This window comes from Myripristis murdjan, chromosome 9 (genome assembly GCF_902150065.1).
Source record: "Myripristis murdjan chromosome 9, fMyrMur1.1, whole genome shotgun sequence".
NCBI classification, from domain to species: Eukaryota; Metazoa; Chordata; class Actinopteri; order Holocentriformes; family Holocentridae; genus Myripristis; species Myripristis murdjan.
In genome coordinates, this window is record NC_043988.1 from 9,306,576 (window position 1) to 9,330,449 (window position 23,874).

Here is a 23,874-nt window from a genome sequence, read left to right on the forward strand (position 1 = left end):
TGGCAGAAGTGACTCATTACCTTACGCGTCGTGACACTTCCGAAATTGGCGCGTGCATCCTCATATCGTCAAGCATCGCGATAATTCAGTTTCTACAGGAACAGCAAGCGGCGTTGATAAAACCCATTACTGTCAAATGGACGGACAGACAGACAGAGACAGATATAGATAGATAGATAGCCTAACTGAGATACCACTAAGATTTGATTCACTAAATATGGCTATAGATGATTTAGGTCGATATTAGTGGTTGTTTACCAAATTATCGGATTATTTAGGCCACCACATAAAGCATAACTTATAAGCACATGTCCGTCATTGTTGACTTTACTGTGCACGTTGTGCCTTTTATTATTGCATGTATTGTGATTTTGTGTGATGTCTTCTAACCAACTTGTGAAGCTGGAGGTAAATTTCCACATCTGTGGATAATAAACCCCTTAACACAAACATTTAAAAAAACACCAATGATTTTGCATTAAAATATAAAAACACAGGGTTTATACAAGGTTGTAAATGTAATAATAAAAAAAGTGTTAAATCTTGAAGAAATGTTTTCTCTTGGCTGACCTCTGCTGATCTGATGCAGCATTTTGAGGTTCATGTCCCCGTTTCACTACATCACTGGATGTCACCCATATGTCTGATGAGAGAGGCACCAAAATATGGCGCTATCATTTTCAGCCAATAAGATGGCTGTTTGTAACAGGTTGCTGCTGACGACACCAACGTGGCGGGCACGCGCATCTGGTAGGGGGCGGGTGCCGGGGGAGCGCTCCGGGATCGCGCTTCACTGTATAGTGTGTTTGGCTGGCAAATGCCTCCGGTATAACAGGCCGATCATTATGGGGGACCGGGACCCCGCAACGCGATGGACTCTGACCGACCAGCCGCTGCGGAGAGCTCGTCAAGGCGGTTAACACGGAGATAAACAAATAATAATAATAACGTGTTGTGTCTCTAATAATACACAGCCAGCCAGGGAGCTGCAGAGGAGGCGCTGTTCGCTGGGATTCAATCAGAGCTAGAGCCGCGGCTGGTAGGTTAACCTCGAGCAGGGAGACGTGAGGAAACTGGAAAGACAGCTGTTTGTACTCCAGGTGGATCCTGGTTGGAATTGAGAGGAGCCGCATCGATGGATGGATCGCTGATTACAAGCCGGTCTGGTCAGCCCAACCCAGTCTCAGGGTGGGTTCAGCCGGTGTAAAATCCCTCGGCTTTCATCTGTTGGCTTTTTCTCCGCCGGGCGGCGATGTCCGCTTTCTGCCTCGACCTGCAGACGTCCGCCGTGGTTTCAGCACCACTGGAGCTGGACAGCGACTGCATGGAGCCCCGGCCCGCCGCCGCCGTGCAGGAGCCGGGGGGGATCCAGGGTCACTCGCTGCTGCACGCCGGCACCGGAGGCCTCGGCATGGCCCTGGAGGAGGAACTAGCCATGCTGACCGGGGAGCGGGGCGACGAGGAGGAGTTGTCGGACCTAGAGGCGCCTGCGGTGGGGCCAAACGCAGACTTGCTGTCGCTCTTCCGTCAAAAGGAAAAAGACTTGGTTTTAGCTGCTAAACTCGGCAAAGCGCTGCTGGAGAGAAACCAAGACTTGACCAAGCAATATGAGAAAATGAACAAAGATCTCAACGAGAAGTTAGAGGTAAAAAAAATAAATAAATCCGAGGTTGTATGTTTCTGTAGTTTCAGTTCTGTCTTAGGCCTGTTTGTGGTTTGTCCACATTTTTCATCAGGCCTAACTCAAGTTGCTAAATGCGGGCCAGCAAAATGTAAACAAACTCATGAAGATCAAAATCAAATTCTACTTTTACACATTAAAGCTATCGAAGTAAGTAGGTTTCATCTCTTATGATTCCCAGTTGATTTTTATCATAGGATACTATAATATTAGCAAGGGGAACATTATACACAAGGTCTCCCAAGAGACAAGATAATCTCGGCAATATAACTAACAGTTAGTGAGTCCTCAAAGTGTTACAGAAAGCCTTTACCATGCACACGGCCCCACTGGAGCTTTTGTCCATCTAATATTTAAAATCCTCTACACAAGGCAACACGTGGCCTAGGAAAAAAAAACACAAAGACTAATCCTCTGGCTGTCCAGCACCTACTGTATCTACTGTACATCTGTTCATCAGCCCTTTGATCCACATTCAGCTTCACGTTACAGCTCAGAGAAATAAGCTGTCTCCTCATATCAGACTCTCAATCATATTTATGTTGCTCTACTATCACTATTACTAGAGTATTTTGTTGTGACCTGCAGCTGATGTTGTTTTGCAGTCTTGTATTTAGTCAGTTTTGATCCCTTCCTTCGTCCAGGCCTTTACCCAGAGATGAAAATAGTGATCAACTAGATGCCAGCTGCTTCAGCCATGGGTTTAACCATTATGACGACCCCCATCCAAACTCTGGCAACCTCTGGTGGTGCAGGACATTTGTCCACCTTTCACTGCCATCTAGAGACTAGAGAGCAACATCTGTTTCTCTCAATTGTCACTCCCGGAGATAGGGGTTAATTTCCAGAGCCCCATAGCAAATCTAATGTGTGAAAGTGTAATTTTCAGCATTTAAGACTCAGGATGCCTATCAGTCTTTTTTCTTTGTAGAAGTGGGTGTCACTTGTTTCAGTTGTGGATATTTTGTATCCAGCTCAACAGTTCAACTTCATGTTGTGTTTACATCATGAGCACCACAGTGGAAATAAGTCTCTAACTTTATTGTTGCTTCCTCAGTGATTTTATTTCTGGTACTCTGTCTGCCCTTGTTCACATGCAGCACTTGGAGCAGGAGAAGCATGAGCTGCGTCGGCGTCTGGAAAGCAGGGAGGGGGAGTGGGAGGGTCGCGTGGCCGAGCTGGAGACAGATGTCCAGCAGCTGCAGGGCGAGCTGGAGCGTCACCAGGTCCAGCTGAGAGAGGCTGACAGGGACAAGACCAAGGCCATCAGCGAGCTCTCTGAACAGAACCATAGGCTGCTGGAGCAACTCAGTAGAGTAAGGAGCAACGTACATGTGTGTGTGTGCGTGTGTGTGCGTGTGTGTGCGTCAGTCCTTCAGGCAGGCCCAGCTTATCTGCATGGAAGAATTTAATTAGAATTAGCTTCAGTGGAGAGTTTTTGTGTCATATGGCCTAAATGCTGCTCTAAAGGTCCTTCCACCCTTCTCATGACAATGCTGGTGTGTATGTGAGACTCTCCCCCCACTGTGGCCTCAGGGCCACTCAGCTCAGCTCGGCTCAGTTCAAGTCTGCCCGCCTGACATGACATAAGGTGCTCAACCAAGTGAGGATCCATCATCCCTCTGGGGAGATCTGCCCTCCTTCAACCTGTCTCTCTCTATAACTTCACCTGAATTATGCTAACTCATCAAAAGGAAAGTGGAGCTTCCAGGTCTCATGCTGAATAATTTAGATTGATTGGACTGCACACTTATGCAATACCACTCTGCATATTGATAGGTCATTAAGGTGGAACTGTTTAGACAGGCACAGTGGAAAGGGTCTGACAAATAATAGATAGATATATAGATAGATATATAGATAGACTGACAGATGGATGGATGGGGAAGACTTAGTGAGGAAAAGAGTGAATAACAGACAGACAGTGAAATAAAATGAAAGCAGGTATAGTCGAAGAGAAAGCTGGGCTGGAAGGTTACTTTAGGGTTTAGGCTATATTCCTGGTTGATGTGATGTACATGCCAGGGGCGACTGTGATTGATCCAGTTCTACAGTAGATGCAGATTGATCGAGCTGAGAGCACCAGTATTGTTGCTATGCCTGATTAAATCTCCCTAAGCAGCTCCACCTAACCCCACAGCCCCTCATTCCATGCCAAAAGAGGAACACATTGTCAAAACATGACAAGAAATCACAGTCAGAATTATTTGTTGAACTGTATGGCTGAAAAGCAGCACAACTCTCCTCACTTTGCAGCTCTCTTCTCTATCACTGGGAGCTTGGTTTCTAAGAGCAGAACATCAGCTGTGTCATGCTACTGTGAACTTCACAGAGATATACTAACACCTTTAAGCCTATTATAACACCCTCACTCCCAGTGGGGGTCTGCTCACCCTACAAATAGAGACATCACAGTGTTGACTGCTGCCAGGTAGGCTGGCAGGGCGTGGTGAGCCCATGCTGCAGAAATGCCCGGAGCCTCCCATGTGGAGATTGACATGCCCTGTTAAGGCGCTTTGGTGACAGTGTCAGCGGTGCTGTTCATGGAGACGCTCACACACGTCTGCGGTGTTTTTGTGCTACCTGCCTGCCTGTCAACCTGGGAGAAGATGTGATCTGCTGCCAGGCACAGCCCAGTGAAGGGAAGGTTGTCTTTGGCTGCTTTTAGCCCCCAGCTCTGCTTCTGTCACAGCTGCAGGCTGCCACCCATCCTGCAGGCCTGCCCTCCCTCTCTCATCTCCATCTCTGATCAGATTAAGCGGACCGCATGCCCCGTCTCGCCCCACCACCACCATCACACTGTCATCAAGGGCTGTGCTGTGCCCTGGCCTGGTCAGTTGCTATGGATCCTAGCAAGAGCAAGCACTTAGCATAATTGCACTGCATTTGATTTAGTCAGAGCCTGGGTATGGGAATCTATGAGGATTTTCTGTGAAAGTGGTCTGCATCATGTTTTGGGGGAGAGCATGTCTTGTGGTCTTTATGACTCAGTGAAATTCATGAGGCCTAATTGCTTGCATCGATCCAAATCTCATGATTCACTGCATTGGGCAGGCACAAAGAGACCTGCTAGGTAATAAAATAAATGAGGTCAGCTACAGTGCTCTCCCCTCTCTCTCTTATCTCTCTCTTTCCTCTTTCTCTCTTCTTTTCTAACCCTCCTCATCACTAAGCAATGGTCCATGATAGATCTCACTGAATGTACACAGCTGTGAGTGAACAGAGGGAATGTAAGGTACCTTGAGGAAACCCTGCTGTAGTCACATACAACTAGAGGCTCGCTTTTTCATCTATCCTCCCTGTCTCTCCCCATTATCCCCTTTGAACAGCAGCACTCTTATAAAAATGTAAATATTTATATGATAATAGATGAGCCCTGCTGCTTGTGTGTAGGTCCTTCCAGAATTATGGATTAACATATAACATGTTGATCTATATGCGTGCAGGTGTACATACACTGATGTTCACTGCACTTACAACATCTTCATTGCTTGTTACTCTGTTTTTTTTTAACAGCAGTATGAGGCACACTGCCCAACAAGTGATTATGTTGTTATTGTAGCCCTTTGGCATGCCTGCTGGAAATCACATTTCAGAGTATGGTGGCTGGACAACAGACACTTGTATTGAGTACCAGACTGTTAATTGACAGCACAGTCACGCTCACAGCCCCTGGGTTCACAATAACATACAAACAGGAGGAGCGGATAAAAGTGCTAATCAGTTTGTGGCTGCCATTGCGACACCACAGCAAGAGTCAGATCTTCACCATGACTGGCGGCTGCTCACAGGGCAGTTTTCAAAGCAAACATTTCAGCCAAAGATTAAACTCAGAAAATCAGTGCAACACCCTCATAACGGCTCCTGTGGAGGAAGTGTTTTCCTAACAAACTCCACTAATTGTCTGCAGTAGGGATGACCTTGACAAGGCAGGGCACTCCACAGGAAGTGATGTAAGTCGTGGGGTAAGATGCAGCGCTGAGGGGATTAGGCTATAATCCGTTGTAATAGCCTTGCCATATGCATTCAATCAGGAGCCACAACAACTCTACTCCATACTGCACTTATTTAATAATGGAGGGGAACTCCACCCCGATGTTTGGCTGAAGAAGATCTAACAGTTAAGCTGCACTCTAGCTTCGCCATCACATCGTAGTGGCTTAGGCCGGCACAAATACCCCCTGCAGTTATTCCAGGCTTAGTGTGTGTGTGTGTGTGTGTGTGTGTGTATGTGTTTGCACATGTATGAGTTAAGTTTCTAATAGTTGCTGAAAAAACGCCACATTACATGCAGTTCAAACACACACAAAGAAAACAGTCACACATCGATCCAGGAATAGAGCTGAGGATGTGTGTGCTAGTTTGGGGTGTGAGGACAGCCAATCTCCTGAAGCCTAATCTGATCAGTGTGAAACAGCGGGGAGGGGACATTTCTCTAATTACATTACCACACATGCTTAGAGAAGAGAAGGGCCACACTAACTCCCGCATAAGTGTCTGTATGCTTTATGGTCATTTCTATCCTCAACCTACTAGTTTCTGCCAGCATTTACCTAATTAGAAATCCACACCGGCCTCCAGTGACTCATCAAAACTGTTTGTTTGAGGCCATAGAGAGGGAGTGATTTGACCAACCCTGACCATTTAACAGCTCATGTGTTTTGCCTGTAAAATTTCAAGTGTTCAGACATTACACAACAGCAGAAACATGGCTTCCTGTTTGGTGCTCTGCTTCATTCCAGCGCATTTACTCTTTGCTCTGCACATCACTTTGTCCCTTTCTTCCTTTGGCAACCTCCAGCCAGTGCTGACAACAGTCCCTGAGAATCTCTCCAGCCATCGGTTCAGTCCAGATCCAGTCACTGGAGCAGATAATGCCTGATTCTGCCTCCAATCAGCCCATAGTGGCTGCTGGTTTCAGGGCACAGCTGTCTTGACAGGCACCTGCTCCCGCTCGAAGGATTTGTTATGCAATCACATCAAGGTGGGGTTGCCCATCCTCCCCGAGTCTAGACAGTGCTTTATGAAAATGACTAAGGAAAATACCAGAAGTGTGGAGCCCAGAAGTCACAGCTCCACCAATCCCACCTCCCCCTGGTTGCTATGACGACCAGAGTGACATGCGAATTGAAACTCGAAATGTGTTGTTACCATGGGAATGTGCTCTCTGCAGAACTGCGCGAAGCAAGGGTACAGTCAGCGTGATGCTAGGTTGCGACACAGAAGACCTGTGATGCACCTCCAGCCCCTGATGTCGGCTACATAATGTTCTGCAGCCGCAGACAGAATTTAATCAAAGCTTGTGATGGAATCAACAAGAGTGACTTCCACTTTTAAAGTGTCTGATCTCCTCTGGAAAGTAAACAGGCCAGCCAAGGTGAACGTCAGAATAGAGAAACTGTAGGGGAAAATGTCTCTTCACTGAGCCCTACTTTGCTGCCCTGGATTCTGCCGCTGCAGTCTGATTTGCCCCTGTGTGTGCAGTCATGTTGGTAATGCTTGGTCTGGGATCTGATGACTTTATGCTCAGATTAAGAGGAATATCGGCAGATCTGGCAGTCTGCAGTCAGCTCTCCTTTTTTTCCCTCTTGATCTCAATCTGTCAGCACAGTGGGCCACTAGGTTAAATGTCACGCACAGAGGCAGGTCACAGCTGTGACCTGCCTCTGCATTGACCTCCGTTGATTTTACATCAGTATCCCATGCAAAGCAGAAAATATCAAGCTGCTATTAGAAGAAAAGCCATCGCCTTTTTTAAAAAAAGGTCACATTTGACAAATTTAGAAAACAGGCCATATTTTCAGACTAACAGCAGTGCATGTTGGAAATTCTAGTGTGTTTTGAATGGGCGTCATTGGCCCCCTGGTCCTGAAATTTACTCTGCCGACAGTATAATGGTCCCGCTAAACCTCCAGTTCAAGTAAAAACATGAATATTATGAAAACAGGAGTTATGTGGTTTTTCTGCTAAATGCAGCGATTAACTGCTTGGTGGAGTGTCATTCTGGCCTACTAAAAAATGAAAAGCACATCTGGTGACTGTAGCTGAAGGCCCAGTGGCTCAGCGTCATTAGCAGACAATACTTTGACAAAGTAATGCTGTAGACCTCAGACCTGGGATGAAATGTTGTAGCAATTAGTCTTAGTTTCTGTTGAATTTGCTGTGAGTACCAGACAGGGGTGATGGGTCAGAAAATGTATACTGCATCAGTCACTTCAGTGTATTTTTTGTGACTATAGGAATGTTTGCAGCTACTATTTGTCACAGGTCTGATGGATATACAGAGAAGAGATTCAGTGTTCCAGTCTATATGCATCAAGCCGTAGAGACTCAAATATAGTTTTTCATGTTGTTTAATAATTTGGCTGAAGAAGATTTAACCACTGGCAGGAAATCCCCTGATTCAATATGATTTCATGATACTTGATTGCTGATTTGATATGTATTGTGAATCTGTAATTATTGTGATTCAATTTAACATTTCTTTTTTTACACTGGATTATGGAAAATAGCTCAATCATACTTCTGAATACATCTTGATCTCATTTGAGCTTTTAACATTTATTGTGGGTCTGACAATTGAAACTGCCCAACAAAACAAAAAAAACATGCGGTGTTTCTTCCTGAGTAATCTTATCCTAATATGGGCAATATGGGCTCACATGTTGGTTTCTATTACCACGATACTTGACTTTTCTGTGGCTTAGTTTGTGTAGAGCAGTGCCCATGTTTAACTCATCTTTACCTTCCAAATTGTTAAAGCCTAAGTCCTTCCAGACTTTTTTGATTAAGTGTGGAGGTGCAGCATGAATCTCAGTGTTTTTTTCTTTGAGTTTTTAATTCCAGTGATGATAGGCTTGATGCCCATGATGCTACGCTAGAGACCTGGAAGTCAATGTTTGTTTGAGCAGGTCACACAGACATCTGTTGCATTATCAATTGAATTGAAAAAGCTAAAAAAAAAAAAAAAAAAAAAGTCCAAAATAAGGACAAAGTATCAAGTCATGGTCAGCATGCCGTATAAAAATCATCCCAAAAAAATCATGATTTGTACCTAATTTTTTTTTTAATGTTGTGATTTCAACATGTTTCTGGAGCAGTGAATGCATGTTCAGAATGGAGATGAGTAATTGGGTAGAGCTGAAGGAGAGCAGTGGGTGGTTTACTAACTAATTGACTGACAGTACTGTAAGTGTTCCTCCTACTGTAACGTGCCTTCTTATATGTGATATTTCACCTCAGCAAAATATTTACACTTTTCGGCATGTATTCTTGCATAGAACTTTCTTGAATCTCCCCTTCTGTCAGTCTTGGCACCACTCACTCACTTACATTTGAAACCCAGCTATGATAATGATGCTCCTAACACAGTCACAAACATAACATAGCAGGCCCGTTCTTGTGGTGTTTCTCCTCATGGTGGAGCTGAAGCAGAGCAGTTCTGGCAGCTTGTCCTTTTCAGAGACTCCCAGCACAGCGAAGCCTACAGCCCGTGTTACCAAAGGACAAAAGTGAGTCAAACTGAGCAAGTGACCAGCTATTGAGCCTCCTCACATCTAGTTTCTGAAGACGATGCAGCAGTGTGTGCTGAGACCATACAAACATCACAGTGCCACCTAGAGGCAAACCTGGGTCTGTATACCTCAGGGTGATGCATAGTAACTGGGTTTAAAACATAGTGTGAATTGCTCCTAGCCTCTAGTGGTCAAAATGATAAACTAAAATTGTTATTTTTGAACTAGGATATGATTATAAAATGCAATGTGATGTGATCTGTGGCCTGCTCTGATTCTTCATGGTTATAAAAACAGAATCTGCACCCAATGTACAAATCAGCTGCTTTCGTAGCCTCCAGTGTCGGACATCTTTATTATCATCTCTGTCTCCTCAGTGGGCTGTAGTAAGTGAGCGCTTCACAGGATTTTACTGTTGCCATGGCAGTGATGATAATGTGAATGGCAGCTTCCTGAGTGCAGCTTTATGCAAATGAGGTTCGGCTGGACTCCGTGTGGCCTGATCCCATCCGTCCAATAAGCTAAGGCGGCTGCACTGGATGGGTTTACAAAAACTGAAAAACGGGCTATTTCAGCTTTAAAAGAAATAAATTAAGGCCACGGCATTTGGCTAAAAGTGTGCTTTCACAGGAACAGTTATCAAATGCACCATTTACAAGAACAGAGTGGGGAGGCATTGACTCACTCACAATTAACACTGTGTCAGTCACAGAGAGAATGTCAATGTGTCAACACGTGTGTGCATGTTTGTGTGGATGTGTGTGTGTTTGTGTCTGTAAGGAGGAGTATATTTTTCATCAGACTCAAAAAAGTCACTTCAATATTTTAAAGGAAAGTAACACAGACTGATAAAAGTGAGTCTGTAGGACCTTTCTAATGAAACAGAGCAGGGAACAGCCACACATCAAACACTAACTAACTTGAGCTGTTTTTGCTCTCTCTCTCTCTCTCTCTCTCTCTCTCTCTCTCTCTCTCTCTCTCTCTCTCTCTGTCTCCCTCTCTCCATCTCCATCCATCCAGGCTGCGGAGGTGGAGAGGCAGCTGTCCACTCAGGTCCATTCATTACGGGACGACTTCAGGGAGAAGAGTGTTTCTACACGCCAGCACATGACACGACTAGAGAGTCTACAGGCTGAGGTGAGCTACTATGAATATGGTCTCTGCTTTATGTATGACTGAAAGTAGGCCTATGGTTGATTGATTACCTGATTGACTGACTGGCTGGACGATTTATTGACAGTTTGACTGATGATTCATTGATTGGTACTTTTTAGTGCACATGTTCCTGCAAGAGCCCATGTGCAGTCAGCCATCAAACTCTAGCCTACAAGTTGCAACACAGAAAAGTAGAGTTACCTATTGATTTCTTCTGTACTGAGGGTCCTTCTGCTCAAGAAGTCATTTAGCCTGTTTGCAATTATCGGTGCTGAGAGGAGAGCCTGAACGCCGGGGGTGACAGCAGATCTCCACAGCAGCCAATGCTAGAGGCTGACGGCTCCTGTGCTAATTAGTGAGAAAAAAAATCCACTAAAGGGAAAAAATGCTCTCAACTAACACTGTCACACATTTCAGAGAGCTGTGTTTTCTACCATATTTCTGAAATTGAGGAATGCTACTCCTCTTCCAAGGATTTTCCTTCCTCACAGATTGCTCAGTCTCTATCATCTTCTCCCTCATCTTTCTCTCTCCTCTCCTTTTCCTCCTCCTCTCAAATGAATTCCTCCTCTTGGTTGGAGCAGCAAGGGCTGGAAGTGAGTGGTTACCTAACACTGTCTATTGGTCAGACTGCATGCTGCATGTGGCTTACTGTAATATATCGAAACAAGGATTGCACTGATTGCACCGCATTGATTTTTGCCTTGGCAGTGGTGTTACACTTCCCCTCTTTTTTTTTCAAAATTGATTTCAGGGAAAGTATTATTTCACAGGATGGATTGTTGAATCTATTATTTGGATTAATTGTTGAATCCTTGGACCTGATATACCTGAAATCGAGAGCACATTTGATGTAGCCCAAAGTGGTTTGGGTCTTCGTATGTTAAAGAATGTCATCTGTAATCCACTGATGACAACAGTGGATTAGAGCAGTGGATTGAGATGAGCACTGTCAAGCAAAATTAAAGGGAATATGAGACAAAAAAAAGTAGTTTATATATCAATTAATCAACATCTCTATTGATCAAATAATTGCATTGCTGCAAATTAATAATTAGAATATGAATATTTATAGTTATTTATAGCTTGTAAGTATGTATAAAATTATATTTAATTATGTATAAGATCTACCATATGTAGGTAATAACATTTTCCGCTTAACTCTTAAGCAATCCCTGTTTCCTGAGATTGACAATCAAAAACATGCTTTTTTTTTTTTTTTTTTTTTTTTTTTTGAGAGAGAGAGAGCATGAGATGTGTTGTGATGTCAGTGAGCCAGCTGTGTGTTTATGTATGATATCAGCCAGATAAGTTGAGATCGTACTCGTACATAACAGTGTAAACAATTCAGATGTACCCCTGGCTTCTTTTCAAAGCTGGGGAGAAAACACCCTGACTGCAGAGCCTGTGCTATAATTGGGAGAAAAAGCTTCGGCTCTATATTTAGCTCAAATGCTGCAATGTCTGGGTGCTCCCACCGTTCCAACGTCTTGCCTTAATATGACAAGCACTGATGACTAACGGCTTTTACCCCTATCTTTGTCAGGCAGACATGCTCATAGCAACCAAAACTATCTGAGGGCTGTGCCAAACCTGGCTATATAGATATACATATGGTAGTAAAAGCCATTTAGCCGCACATGACGTTGCGCTCCTGCACAGTGAAGTAGGTTACCAGATGTAGGTCAAAAGCAGGCGGATAAAAATGAACAGGATCTTATGTTTGTTTAATGGGGAGAGCTGCTTGGGCGGCTGCAAAGAAAGACACAGAGAAATGTCTTTCCCACGACAGGAAATGGATTGGAGTACTGCAGCGCTAGTTTCAGCTCAGGCCATCAGAGGGAGTAAGCCAATATCAAGTTTAGTGGAGACACTAACATATCACCAAGACATTCCTGTAGAATAGGGTGGTAACTAACGCCTACGCCTGTGCTAGGCAACAAACATTCTTTGGGCCAGAGGGAGTACTTTTTAATCTTGTGTAAGAGCTCAGCTTGAGGTTTATTGCCTCGGAGTCAAGAAAACAAGAAGTTCAGAAAATTAGCTTTTAATTAGGTCCATAGCCGCCTGTCTGTCCCGTATCGACCAGAAAGTCAAAACAATCCTCATTCTCTCCTCTTTATGCCTATTTCCCACGGTGGGGTGTCTAACCTGTGGTCTTCCATGTCAGATTAAGATGTTGTCGGAGAGGAAGATGGAGCTGGAGCGTCGGGTTCATGCCATGTTAGTAGAGAACGAGCTGCTGCAGAACACAGTGGACGACCTGAGGGAGCGGACGCTGGTGCTGGAGAAGCAGTGCCATGAGAAGGACCTGCAGGTTAGTTACCACCAGTGACCGAAAACCGAAAAGAAGGGCTTCATGTTGTGTCCAACTTCAGAGCTCATATCTGTGAGGGCAGGTACTACATCTGGAGGTAGCAACAGGGCATTTTTTTTTTTAATGTAAAGCGCACTAACCTCCAAATCTTTCCTGAAGCAACTCTGACAGGTGTTTGAACTCGGCATTTAGTCATTGACGTAATAACCTTTAACATTTTCATATAAGTAAATACCCATTTTGCCACTCTGTATGGCTGCCTGAGATAGCACAACAGTCACTCTATTCAGTTCATGAAAAACTTTTTCATTTGGTTTTCTTAGTACCTGCTGTCTGGTATGTCTTTCACAGGGAAAATCCTGTGGTACACAGGAGGGGTGTGCTTTACATTTCCTAAGCAGGAGCAGAGGATTGTTGGTATAAATATAAGATCTGTGTAGTTAGCATGAGCAGTGATAGGCACAACAGAGAAAGAAGAGAGCGCCACCTACAGAAGCTCAGATTGCATCAACAGAAGGTGCAAGGAAGTGATGTCTGCACTATTTGATTTACAAGTCAGCATCATAATAATCCACGCTTAAACACCAAAGAAATTCAAAACGAACAACTCTAAAAACCGAGTCATTAGCATTATAAATTCCAGTGAGTTAGTGGATATAAACTCAGTGAGAGCACAACAACTCCTGAGGGCATCAAGTTTGAGACATTTCAGAGGGGACTTTCTGTCGACTCACAAAGCCATCACAAGACATCATCACAAGAAACTTCTAAGATGTTCTGTGTTGACCTTTTTTAGGGGGTTTGAAGTAATCAATGACTTCTATTGACCTCTTTCAGTGACCAAGAAATTGCAGTAACTTCTCTGGTACAGTTTAGAGTTGTAGTGAATATAAGTTTGGCAATACATATTGCCAAACAGACATTCACCACCTTCTAATTTGTGGGACCTTTAGTGACCTTTGTATTAAAGAACCTTAATACACACAAAAGATAAAAAAAACTTTTCTCAGGCAATGTAAATTTATTATAGAGCAGAATATACACAGGTGGTTAAAACAGTTAAATGTGATTTATAGTGGACTGGGTTGGAGATAGCACACTGGTCAACCTCTGCTGGAGCATCACTTGATGTAAAAATGGTGGGAGAGTAAGATATGTGACCAGAGACTGGCTCATCACAGATGGAATAAGTCTGACCTCAGTAATGTTCACTCAGACCTACAAATCGGCGGCTTTGGCAGCTCGGTTCAGTTCTGGATGCTCTGTTGGTCTTGGATGCAGCTGATGAGGATGTGGAGGGCAGTCTTGGACAAATCCACAGTGTAGAGTTTGGTGCAAGCTAACTCTTGGCATTTCTTGGTTGCCCGGTAACAGGACATGTGCTTTACAAGGAGGAGGGACATTGTCAGGGGAAAGAAACTCAAGACCAGCTTGTCTCTCTGCCAGGATCTCTGCAGCAGCTGAATCTCACTGAATTGAATCTCTGGCCAGTCGATTCTATTCAGTTGCCACAGGCTGTGCCTTTGAGCATTTCTTCGTAGCAGGATCAAGGTGTGATCCTTCTTCTCCCCTGCTCTTTTCCCACTCAGCACCCAGAACTTCACCCACCTGGACAAATGGTCCAGACTATCTGAAGTTTCTCTTGCTCCTGGGCCTTTCAAAAAGGCACCAGAAAGGGGAGTCCGTGGAGATGACTGAGAGGAGGTTGTTTCAGATTTGCTACACGGTGACCCATTCTTGAAACAGATAATAAAGTTACATTTAGAGGTTTTGTTCCAAAGCAGAGCATGGGTCAGAAAGTGAGCTTTGAGAGCCAGAAATCTCCAGCACCTGGAAAAATAACCACTGAGTCATTAGTATTGATCAACAACCCTATTAACCTCCACAGATTTACTGTGTTCTTGCCATTTTTCACCTTTAAGTCCCAGTCTGTTCTGTGTTTCTAGCTGCGGCAGAGCCAGCTGGAGCTTCAGGAGGTTCAGGTGTCCCACAGGCAGCTGAGTGCCCGCCTGGAGGAGCTGTCGGAAGAGCACAGCCTGCAGGGCCTCACCCCCCACCCCTCCAGCCTGCTGTGTGAGATAGAGCAGAGCATGGAGCAGGAGGAGCAGGAGCAGGAGAGGGAGCAGGTAAACAGACACCCTGGGTGCTCTCGCTGTAGTATGACTGCATATGATTGTGCACACCAGGTAGAGTTGATTTTAACCTGCTTTGAGCACTAGATGGGTGGAGTTTAACACGTCAAGACAGTTAACATGGTGCTAGTTAAGGGGTCAGTCACAGGAAAATACACCAAAATCACTTTCAGATACTTTGCTGTGATTTTCTAAACTTCCTAGGTCTCATTTAATCAACCATCTGGTATTTAAACATATCTGAAAACCAGTTTTGCCTAGGATGGAGACAGACAGACAGGCACGCACGCACGCACACACACACACACACACACGCACACACACACAGAGGTTAACATTCATCTCCCTGTCCATGTGCAGCTGCGTCTCCAGCTGTGGGAGGCCTACTGTGAGGTTCGATCGCTCTGCTCTCATCTGCGGGGAAATGACGTCACAGATTCGGCGCTTTCCACCGACTCTTCCATGGACGAGTCCTCGGAGACGTCCTCAGCCAAGGATGTGCCTACTGGAAGCCTCCACACCAGCCTGCTGGAGCTGCGGAGGCTAACACAGAACCTGCTGGATTGCAACGAGTCCACGGTACCCAATGTCACAGTACCAGTCAACAGAGCTTTGACTACACACGACTGCAAATTTAAAGAATTTTATGCTACTTCAGTGTTTTGTTGCCAGAATGGTAACACTTTTACAGGCTGGACGCTACACGGGCTTGTTTAGAGATACTGAATAATAAGCTTAAGGTTGTGACAATTTTAGGGAACGTAAGAGAGTGTGTGATGCGATATGGTGTGTGTTGCAGGGTTCCCGGCGTAGTGATGAGGAGGCTCTGGAGGAGCAGGTGAGAAAGCTGGGAGAGGAGCTGAGGGAAGTCAGAGAGCTCTACGAGACCGAGCAGGACAAAACACGCAGCAATGAACAGGAGATGCTACAACTACACAATCAGGTACGACACACACACACACACACACACATACACGTACGACACCAACAGATACCAACAGAGATCAAGTGAAGGATAAAGAGATTAAAAAGTAGAGAGGTTTTTTGTCTTTATTTTGAATGTTTTCTTTTGTAATCTGACTGTTTCTGCTCTGGTAATTTGCCCACTGGGTCGGCACCTACTCCTCTCTCTGTGATCCCTCTCAAGATTTCTTCCATTTCTCCCTGTTCCACCCTTGGTTTTTTGGGGAGTTTTTCTCTTGCCTGCTACAAGGATTAAGTCAGGAGGTGTCATCCTAAAATGAAACTAAAAACTAAAACTAGGTGTTAAAAAAACATTTTAGTCAACTGAAATAAAAATGAAAACTAGACTTTGGAACAAAAACAAAAGCTAACTGAAATGTTACTGTGTGCTGACAAAAGTGAATAAAAACAAAATGAAGCATTAAGAAAATGCCATTTTAATTTTTTAAATTTAGTAATACAGAAAGTATGAGGAGGCATTGGTGCTGATGTTTATTGAGACAGAGACGTCTACATGACTGTGAGTCAATTGCCTTTTAAAGTGTTGTGTTTGTTTTATAATACCTATTCTCAACTCCTTAAATCTTGACCCTGACAAACCCTTACTGTAATTAAAACAACAACAACAACAACAACACAAAAACAAAAAATTGAAACTAAAACTGAAACTAATAAACACAAAACTAAAACTTAACATTTTTAATAATAAAATAAAAGCTAAACTGAAATGAGTAAACCTGCTCTGGAAACTAACTAAAACTAAACTGAACTGAAAACAACAACAAAACAAACAAACAAACAAACAAACAAACAAACAAAAAAATACAAAAATATAATAACTGTGTTGTAAACTTGTGGGCCTGTAAAGCCCTTAGAGACGGCAAAAAGTGATTTTGGGCTCGAAATAATTTAAACTTGAATATGTAACAAGACACATCAAGCACAAGTCTTGATTAATTCAAGATCAAATCCCGTTTGCTTGGATGAATACCATTGCACTGGAGGGTGTTTAAGGATAACATTTAGTTGAGCTGATGCCACAGACGCTGCCTTTATGTTACAGATCACGCAAAATCACTTCAGCAGCCCTGGAAAGGCTAAACTTTAGTCTTACATCTAAATACTTCCCAGTTCAAGGTTATTCAGCCAGGAAACACTGGATGTGATCTTGAATTTATGAGGACTGTGTGTGCGATGCGCCTCCCCGTGTCTTCATTCCCTGGTGTGTCCTGTAGATGGCGCTGCTCTCTGTAGAGATGTGCTCTGCCCGGGAGGAGAATGAGAGGATGAGGGCGATGACTGAAGTCCGAGAGCCCAGCGAGCAGCTCCAGAGTGCGATACGAGACAGAGACGACGCCATAGCCAAGTAGGACCACAGAAAGATACTCAGCATAAGATGAATACAAAATTCCCAGTGCATGCAAGAATGTTATCAGTTCACTGCAATTTCAGTTTTGTAGAAAGCACAAATAAAGCATGCTACAAAACGTTGTTCATCGATACAATGACACAGTTATGAGTTTACATGCACCATCACGTAAGGGAGTTACTAACCAGTTTGAAATAAAGGCCTTCACGCTCACAGGGCGTCACTTATCAGTCTGTCTGGTTGTCATGCAGGAAGAAAGCAGTGGAAATGGAGCTGGCAAAGTGTAAGATAGACATCATGTCTCTGAACAGCCAGCTCCTGGACGCCATCCAGCAGAAGCTCAACCTCTCACAGCAGCTGGAGGCCTGGCAGGTGGGTCAGATGTCACAGGTTCACATGTTGTAACAGTAAGAACCTGATAGTCATTTGTTAAGCATTTTGTAAGCTTTTTGTAAAGGTGGTCGGGTATAGCTAATGTAGATTTAGCTTCATCAATCAGGCAGACTAATGTATAGCAGGATTCATGTTCATTAAATCATGAGTTGTATTTAAATGAACTGACAATAATTGCTCGAGTAGTTTTTCTTCTTCCATCCCTTTGCTTTAACCACTGACCAGTGTTTCCCTGCTTTAACAGTTTTAAAATATGCACATATACACTGAGCCGCTCATTTTACTCCTGAAAGACACAAAGTGAAAAAATGCAGCTGAATGTTAATCGGTTTGCTGTGGTGGGTGTCGCCAAAGGAATATATTACATTTGTAGCTGGAGGACTCAGTGTGTGTGTGTGTGTTGTGTGTTGTGTGTTTGTGTGTGTGTGAGAGAGTGTGTGTCCCCTCCCCTCCCTCCCTCATCTGTAACTAGCAGCTCTTTCCTCTCTCTTTCCCCGCCTACAGTTTGCCTCCTCAGGGCTCTTTACTGTGTGGCTCTTGTGGTTTCTGATCTAGTGGCCTTTCTCAGCTTCCGTACCACCCTTTCTTCCCTGTGGTACCCCCCTCCTGCCTTAGAGGTGAGCCGAGGTGTACCATCCCACCCTTTCACCCCTGCACTAACTCGACTGCGCCATGCTGAGCCATTCCATGCCACGGTTAGCTGAGTCAGGAGAAATGCCCATTCCTGCTGCCTGTCTATCTGAAAGCATTAGCCACCAGCGAGATCCATTCACTCCACCGTCTCCATGAAAGATCACCTTTTGTCTCTTCTATCCATGCTCCTGTTTCTCCTGTAGGGGAGTACACCACCTTTTGGGGAGATTGGCCCAATGTTGGGCTTACCTGTTAAGTGTATCTCCAGTAGATTATATGTTCCAGCACTGTTGCTAGTGTCTCTTAGTGTAATATGGCTCGTAGATTCCTACATTTTAAACATGAAATATCATTAATGCAATATAATGTAGTCAGGCTTATCTTTGGGAATTTCAGGTGAGTAACCAAGTACTGGTTTGCAGCTCAGTGATTTTTAGTTGTACCGTTTCCCCTCACCACTGTTGTCACTTCATCTGGAGACTTTAACACTCCTGTGGCAACTTTATTTCTCAACAGTATCTTGCAGTAAATCTAGTAACATTTTCTGACCATTCAAAAAAAAAGTTAATTGACTCCAAAACTGTCAGGGTTGATGATCCTAGACTCTAAGATACACAATATAGCCTTTTCCCTTTGCTAATATTTGCATATGTACGTAAGGGTATAATGTCATCTGCATATTGTAGCACCTTCTTGAATACTAGGTAGCTGCTGCTCTTCAAAGAGAGTTTGCCGCACTGCTGATTGCCCACCATCTTCAAGTAGTTCAAGTAGTGCCTGGTAATGCAACAAAGTGAATTATTTTTACCTCAAATGTTTGGTTAATTTTACGTCCTGCACAGAGCTGGCTGACAGGGCCACCTCGCTAGATTATTGAGCTTGTAGCTGCAGAGCTTCTACAAGTTATTTCCTCCTTTTCTGTGAGATAATGCTAGTCATATTAGTTGCTCACTATCACTCAACATTGAGCACTGGAATAAATTATCTACTGGGGGACAACAGATTACTTTGGTGTCTGTTTTGATCATTTAATGGGTAAGCTGACGACTGAGTCAGTCTCTCAAAAACTTGGTGTATTCCTCCTGCTCCAGATACGCTCTCCATCTGTCTCTCCTGTCATTCTCTCCTTCACTTCTCTTTCCTGTGCTCCCTCTTTCAGGATGATATGCACAGAGTGATTGACCAGCAGCTGATGGACAAGCACCAGGATGAGTGGCGCTCTGCCCCATACTCCCTGTCAGGTTCATCGGGGGCCCACGGTCAGTCGTCCAGACGTGCCCACCGCATCTCTGACCGGGACAAGAGGCTCTTCTCTTTCTTCAAAAAGAACTGAGCCCCAGTGGACTGGCTGTGAACACACCAGACAGACAGAGACAGACGAGGCGAGGGAGAGGGAGACAGTGCAAACACAGTACAGGGGTAACAACACAGCCAAAGATGGGCAGAGGCACATGCTTACAGACAGGAGGGGCTACTGAGGTTTGGGGGGTTCATTTTGCACTTTATCTGTCCCATCGCTCCTCTCCCTACAGATATTGGTGAATAACAACAAAGAGTGTTAGAAGTATAAGAGAATGTCATCCCCAGAGGTTTTGGCTTCAGTCCCTCTCATTGAAATCTATTGGGCTCGCATGAACAGGGTCACAAAGTTTACCTCTAAAGAGGAAGGTTCCCTTGTAGTGCCTACTACCATCTCTACTACCCCACTGCCAACTCCATAGAGAGGGAACACTGTGTGCAAACTGTGTACTGTATGCATCACACTTATCAGGCCAAGGAGTCTGGGGATAGACTGGTGGCTGTATTAGACTCAGCGGGTTCATGGGAAAAGCTAAAGATAGCGGGTCAGGTTCTCTAAGTCAGAATACTGTGGAGCAGAGCAGAATAATGACCATTCTCTGGGTAGGGAGCAGTGCTGCTACAGCTAACCCACATCTGATCTCTCAGGTTTATTCATTTGTTCAGGGAATGCTCACCATGAGGCCTCGGTCCCAGTCAGCTGAGCTGGATTTATCAGCACCATACCATAGCACTGACTGGCAAATGTATTTTCCACTGATTATCACTCTTGCACACATATCAGTGTTGCTGGACAAAGAGTGAAGAGGATCAGGAATGAATTCATGAATGCATTTTTTCACTCACATTCATGCATTTTTTTATTCAACACTGGAGGTTTAACAAGTTTTAATGGCCCAAGGGTCTTTGCACTCACTCAGTACATAAACCAAACTTTTAGTTACAGGGGGGGGTAGAGAACATAAACATTTCACTTGTGAGTTTTTCTCAACAGTAGTGACACTAGTGTTAAAAGTGAGTCAGCACTAAATCGCATCAGGTAGAAAACTGCTGCTGCACTGCCCTCTAGGGGGCATGTTGCACTTCAGGACACAACCACTCAGTGATGTCACAACTGGCATTTTTCATGACTGCATGACGTCAATGCTTCTGATTTGGCTGCCAGCCCCCAGTGTACTAAAAAGAAGAAGAAGTACCTGCTGTGACATCACTGAGTGGGCGTGGCCAGGAGTGCCTGAGTGTGTCAACCCTGCAGAGAGCAGTGCAGCAGATGTTGTCTGCTACTGCTGACTCACTCTTTAATGTGCAGGACTCATTCAGCATTTACTGTTACACTGAATGAAGCTTGAGCAGGTGAAAGGGACCATTTAATTGAGTGAATGTATTTAAAAAAACAGCCTCTTTGACTTTTCGTTGCGTCTATCTCAGGTCTGTGGTGAATTGTAACTGGGCTTCATGTTGATCTCTGACATCTGAATAAACCTCTGGGTGGCTGAGGTTAGTGGTAGTGTCTGTCCAGGTTGGTGTGTTTTTCTACAGTTCATGTCATAATCAACATTTAACACAAAATGTTTTGGAGCGAGAGGCACCGTCCAACATTGTCCTCATGATGTCAATCATCTTCCTAGCTGACCAAATTGTGAAAAATTGTTTACATCAGCTTGAGCAGGAGGAGGAGGAGATGAAATGCTCACCAATTCTCCAGGGCACACGGGCAAATCAAAAGTCCTTCACATTATCCTACAATCAGTCCTATAACAGTAACCTGTTGAGTTTCAGCTCCTTAAAAGGGAGTTGATGTACAGTGATTCAGTTTTTTCTCCAGTGATCAACAATTGAGCTGCATTAGTTAACGGCAAACTCTAATAGAAAAGGTCTACCTCCATTCTCATTGCTTTGAATCTTCATGGGCACTTTGATTTCCTAGCTGCCGGGCTTCCGTTTAGGCTAGACATATCTGTGACTCCATCGGTAAACCAGTGTGTGTTGACTTGAACTCTCTTGAGCGTGAATGATGTGGTGTGGCACAGCAGTGCCTGATTTCTGTCTGTGTCTGAACTCATGTCTAAAGCACCTGTGCAAACCTATGCAGATGTCTTCTTGTCATCTCAGCTGGTTGTCGGGAAGGATCAACCCAAAGAATGATTTTTATAAAGAGTTGAATAGGTTTGGATGAAATCGATATATTTATAAAAAATGCATACCTTTTGAATGAAAATCTACTGTTTTTTTTAGGAAAGAAATATGTACATTTGTTGTTTGTAGATTCATTTTTCCCCTCCATGTGTGTCATAACTGTGCAGGAGCGCTGTTGGCGAGTTATAATGGATGTTATGACTCCTCACCGATGTTTATTTGTCTGTTCAGGTGTGGCATGCAGTAGAGCCGGCTTGAGATTCATAAGCTTTTCTGGCTTTCATCGAAATTATTCTCTATTACGCTGGGTAATTTAGCAGAAAGTCCACCGGAGCGCTCATGAATCTCAGTTCTGCCTCGAGACAGTCTAATCCAAGAGTGTGCACTAAACAGGCTTGGAATTCATCACCCGATCCAGTCCTGTGACAGCCCCTCCATAGCTGCAGCCGCTCATGTCTGGGAGGTGTTGGGAAGTATTTCTGCAGTGTGTTCAGAAACACAAATTTGCAGGGGAAAGAAAGCAGGAAACAGTTATACCTCAACAAGAACTAATTGGAGGGTGTGTAGAAATGCTGATAAAAAGTGAAACCTGACATCCCTGTGTTTGTAGCATGGGACTAAGTGGTTCCACCTAAACGGACGGGTGAGGAGAAACTACTATTGCCTGCAACATGGTTGGATTAAATGAGTCCAACTGCTCTTGCCATAACCAGATTGTAATTTGTCGATACTCATGCCACGTCTTTATGTTGGAGAAACACACTGGCAATCATTTTGTTCCGTCCACACACTGTATGTTTGAATTACTTTGTGTCATGTCACTATTATTATGTGCTGTTCAACATGTCGCCCCAGTGTAACACTGTAGACTGTACTGATCCATCTTCCATTTGAAAACATTTCTTAAAACCGTCTCCTGTGTCTTCTTGTGGCGAACATCCGGCCGAGTGTGTGGCAGTGACACACAGACGCGCCATTGAGTGTGTTCTGTGCTGCTCGTCTCTACTGCTCGAATCATGTTGTTTGGAATTTAGTGCTTCTGGTGGGTTCATTGTGCTCTGGATGAGTGCTTCCATTCACCGCTGACTAAAAGCACTGTTTTAGTTACAGAATACCTAAAGAAGCTATTCAAAATATTTATCATGCAATTTTCTGAGCAATTTGGGGAATTTTTGTACAATAAATTCTTCACAATCTATTTGTCTCCCCTGACTTGGCCCAGATATCGAGACACTTTTCTTCCTGTCGTCCTCACAATCAGAAATGTCGGAAACACTGCAGACTTATCCTGATGCTGAAATGTGAATCTTCTGCAAAGAATAAAATAATGGCAGGGAATAGGGGCACAGCCGACGTTTTTTTCTGCAAAATGAGTGCATTTACAGTGTATAATGTCACCATCTGCGTTAGCATCCACAAGCAAATTAAATGAACATCAGTGAGAAGCTCAGACAAATGAAGTCACAGCATGGGTTTGGGGCGATTAGATAATTCTAGGTCACCCCCCTCACCCCGTCCCTATACACACCTGCCTCGGCCATCTGAGTCTAATGCGCGCTGCAGATGGCTCACTGTGACGCTGATCAATCTGGACAAGTTTTGACCCCGACACTTGAAGAAAAATCCCTGGCTCCTAAGTGAATTGTGTATCGCAGCAATCAAGTTTATTTAAAATGATCGGTTCTCTGTGTGTCCGTGTTATTCTCCCATTCTCAATATGCATCCTTACTCTAAGTAATAATTGTACATGACATGGCAAGGTGGAGTTTTCTATGCCTAAGATGATTTCATAAAGGTGAATATTTCTGTAATAACTTAGGAGTGGTTTTATATTCTTAGCAAATTATTTTTCATTATGGGGAAAATCAGTACTGAGATTGTTTATATCCATTTCCAGGGGAATGGCTGCAATGAATGGCAATGAATGTAGTGGTTCCTCCACCCAGGAGTGTGTATGTGTGTGAAGTCCGTTTCTCCTGCCCTGTTTGCGTCAAAAAAACCCAACATTTATTGTTATCTGAAATGTGTGGAGAGCTTTTAGGTCAGGGGGTTTAGATTTTGCTTCCTGACACTTAACTGATGATAGTGAGGGATGACTGTGTGAAAAATAAAAAGAGAAACAGATTGTGACTATTATTCTTTTGTCTTGGCTGCATTAAAACACTTGTTGGTTATGAACCAAACTCATGTTTATCGCATAAAACAGCATAATTCCCTGCATAAAACCAAACACAGACAGCAGGTTCATTGTGGATTAAGATAAGCAGGTTCCCAAAGACCAG

The 23,874-nt window shown here is 44.0% G+C and overlaps 1 protein-coding gene across 1 annotated transcript; it reads left to right on the plus strand.

Annotated features, from left to right (window-relative positions):
* Positions 1–781: 781 nt before the first annotated feature.
* On the plus strand, positions 782–23,722 carry bicdl1 (BICD family like cargo adaptor 1). The gene is made up of 10 exons (XM_030061165.1): positions 782–1,645; positions 2,782–2,997; positions 10,216–10,332; positions 12,521–12,667; positions 14,614–14,793; positions 15,160–15,378; positions 15,599–15,742; positions 16,998–17,128; positions 17,383–17,503; positions 19,317–23,722. Exons 1-10 carry the CDS (start codon positions 1,253–1,255, stop codon positions 19,488–19,490), a joined length of 1,842 nt encoding a protein of 613 aa, XP_029917025.1. The 5' UTR covers positions 782–1,252; the 3' UTR covers positions 19,491–23,722.
* Positions 23,723–23,874: the final 152 nt, after the last annotated feature.

Bases quoted from the DNA above. Each gene is read 5' to 3' on its own strand.
- bicdl1 (XM_030061165.1), top strand. From the start codon at position 1,253: ATGTCCGCTTTCTGCCTCGACCTGCAGACGTCCGCCGTGGTTTCAGCA. The intron at 1,646-2,781 runs GTAAAAAAAATA...GTTCACATGCAG, and splicing joins ATCTCAACGAGAAGTTAGAG to CACTTGGAGCAGGAGAAGCA. The intron at 17,504-19,316 runs GTGGGTCAGATG...TCCCTCTTTCAG, and splicing joins AGCAGCTGGAGGCCTGGCAG to GATGATATGCACAGAGTGAT.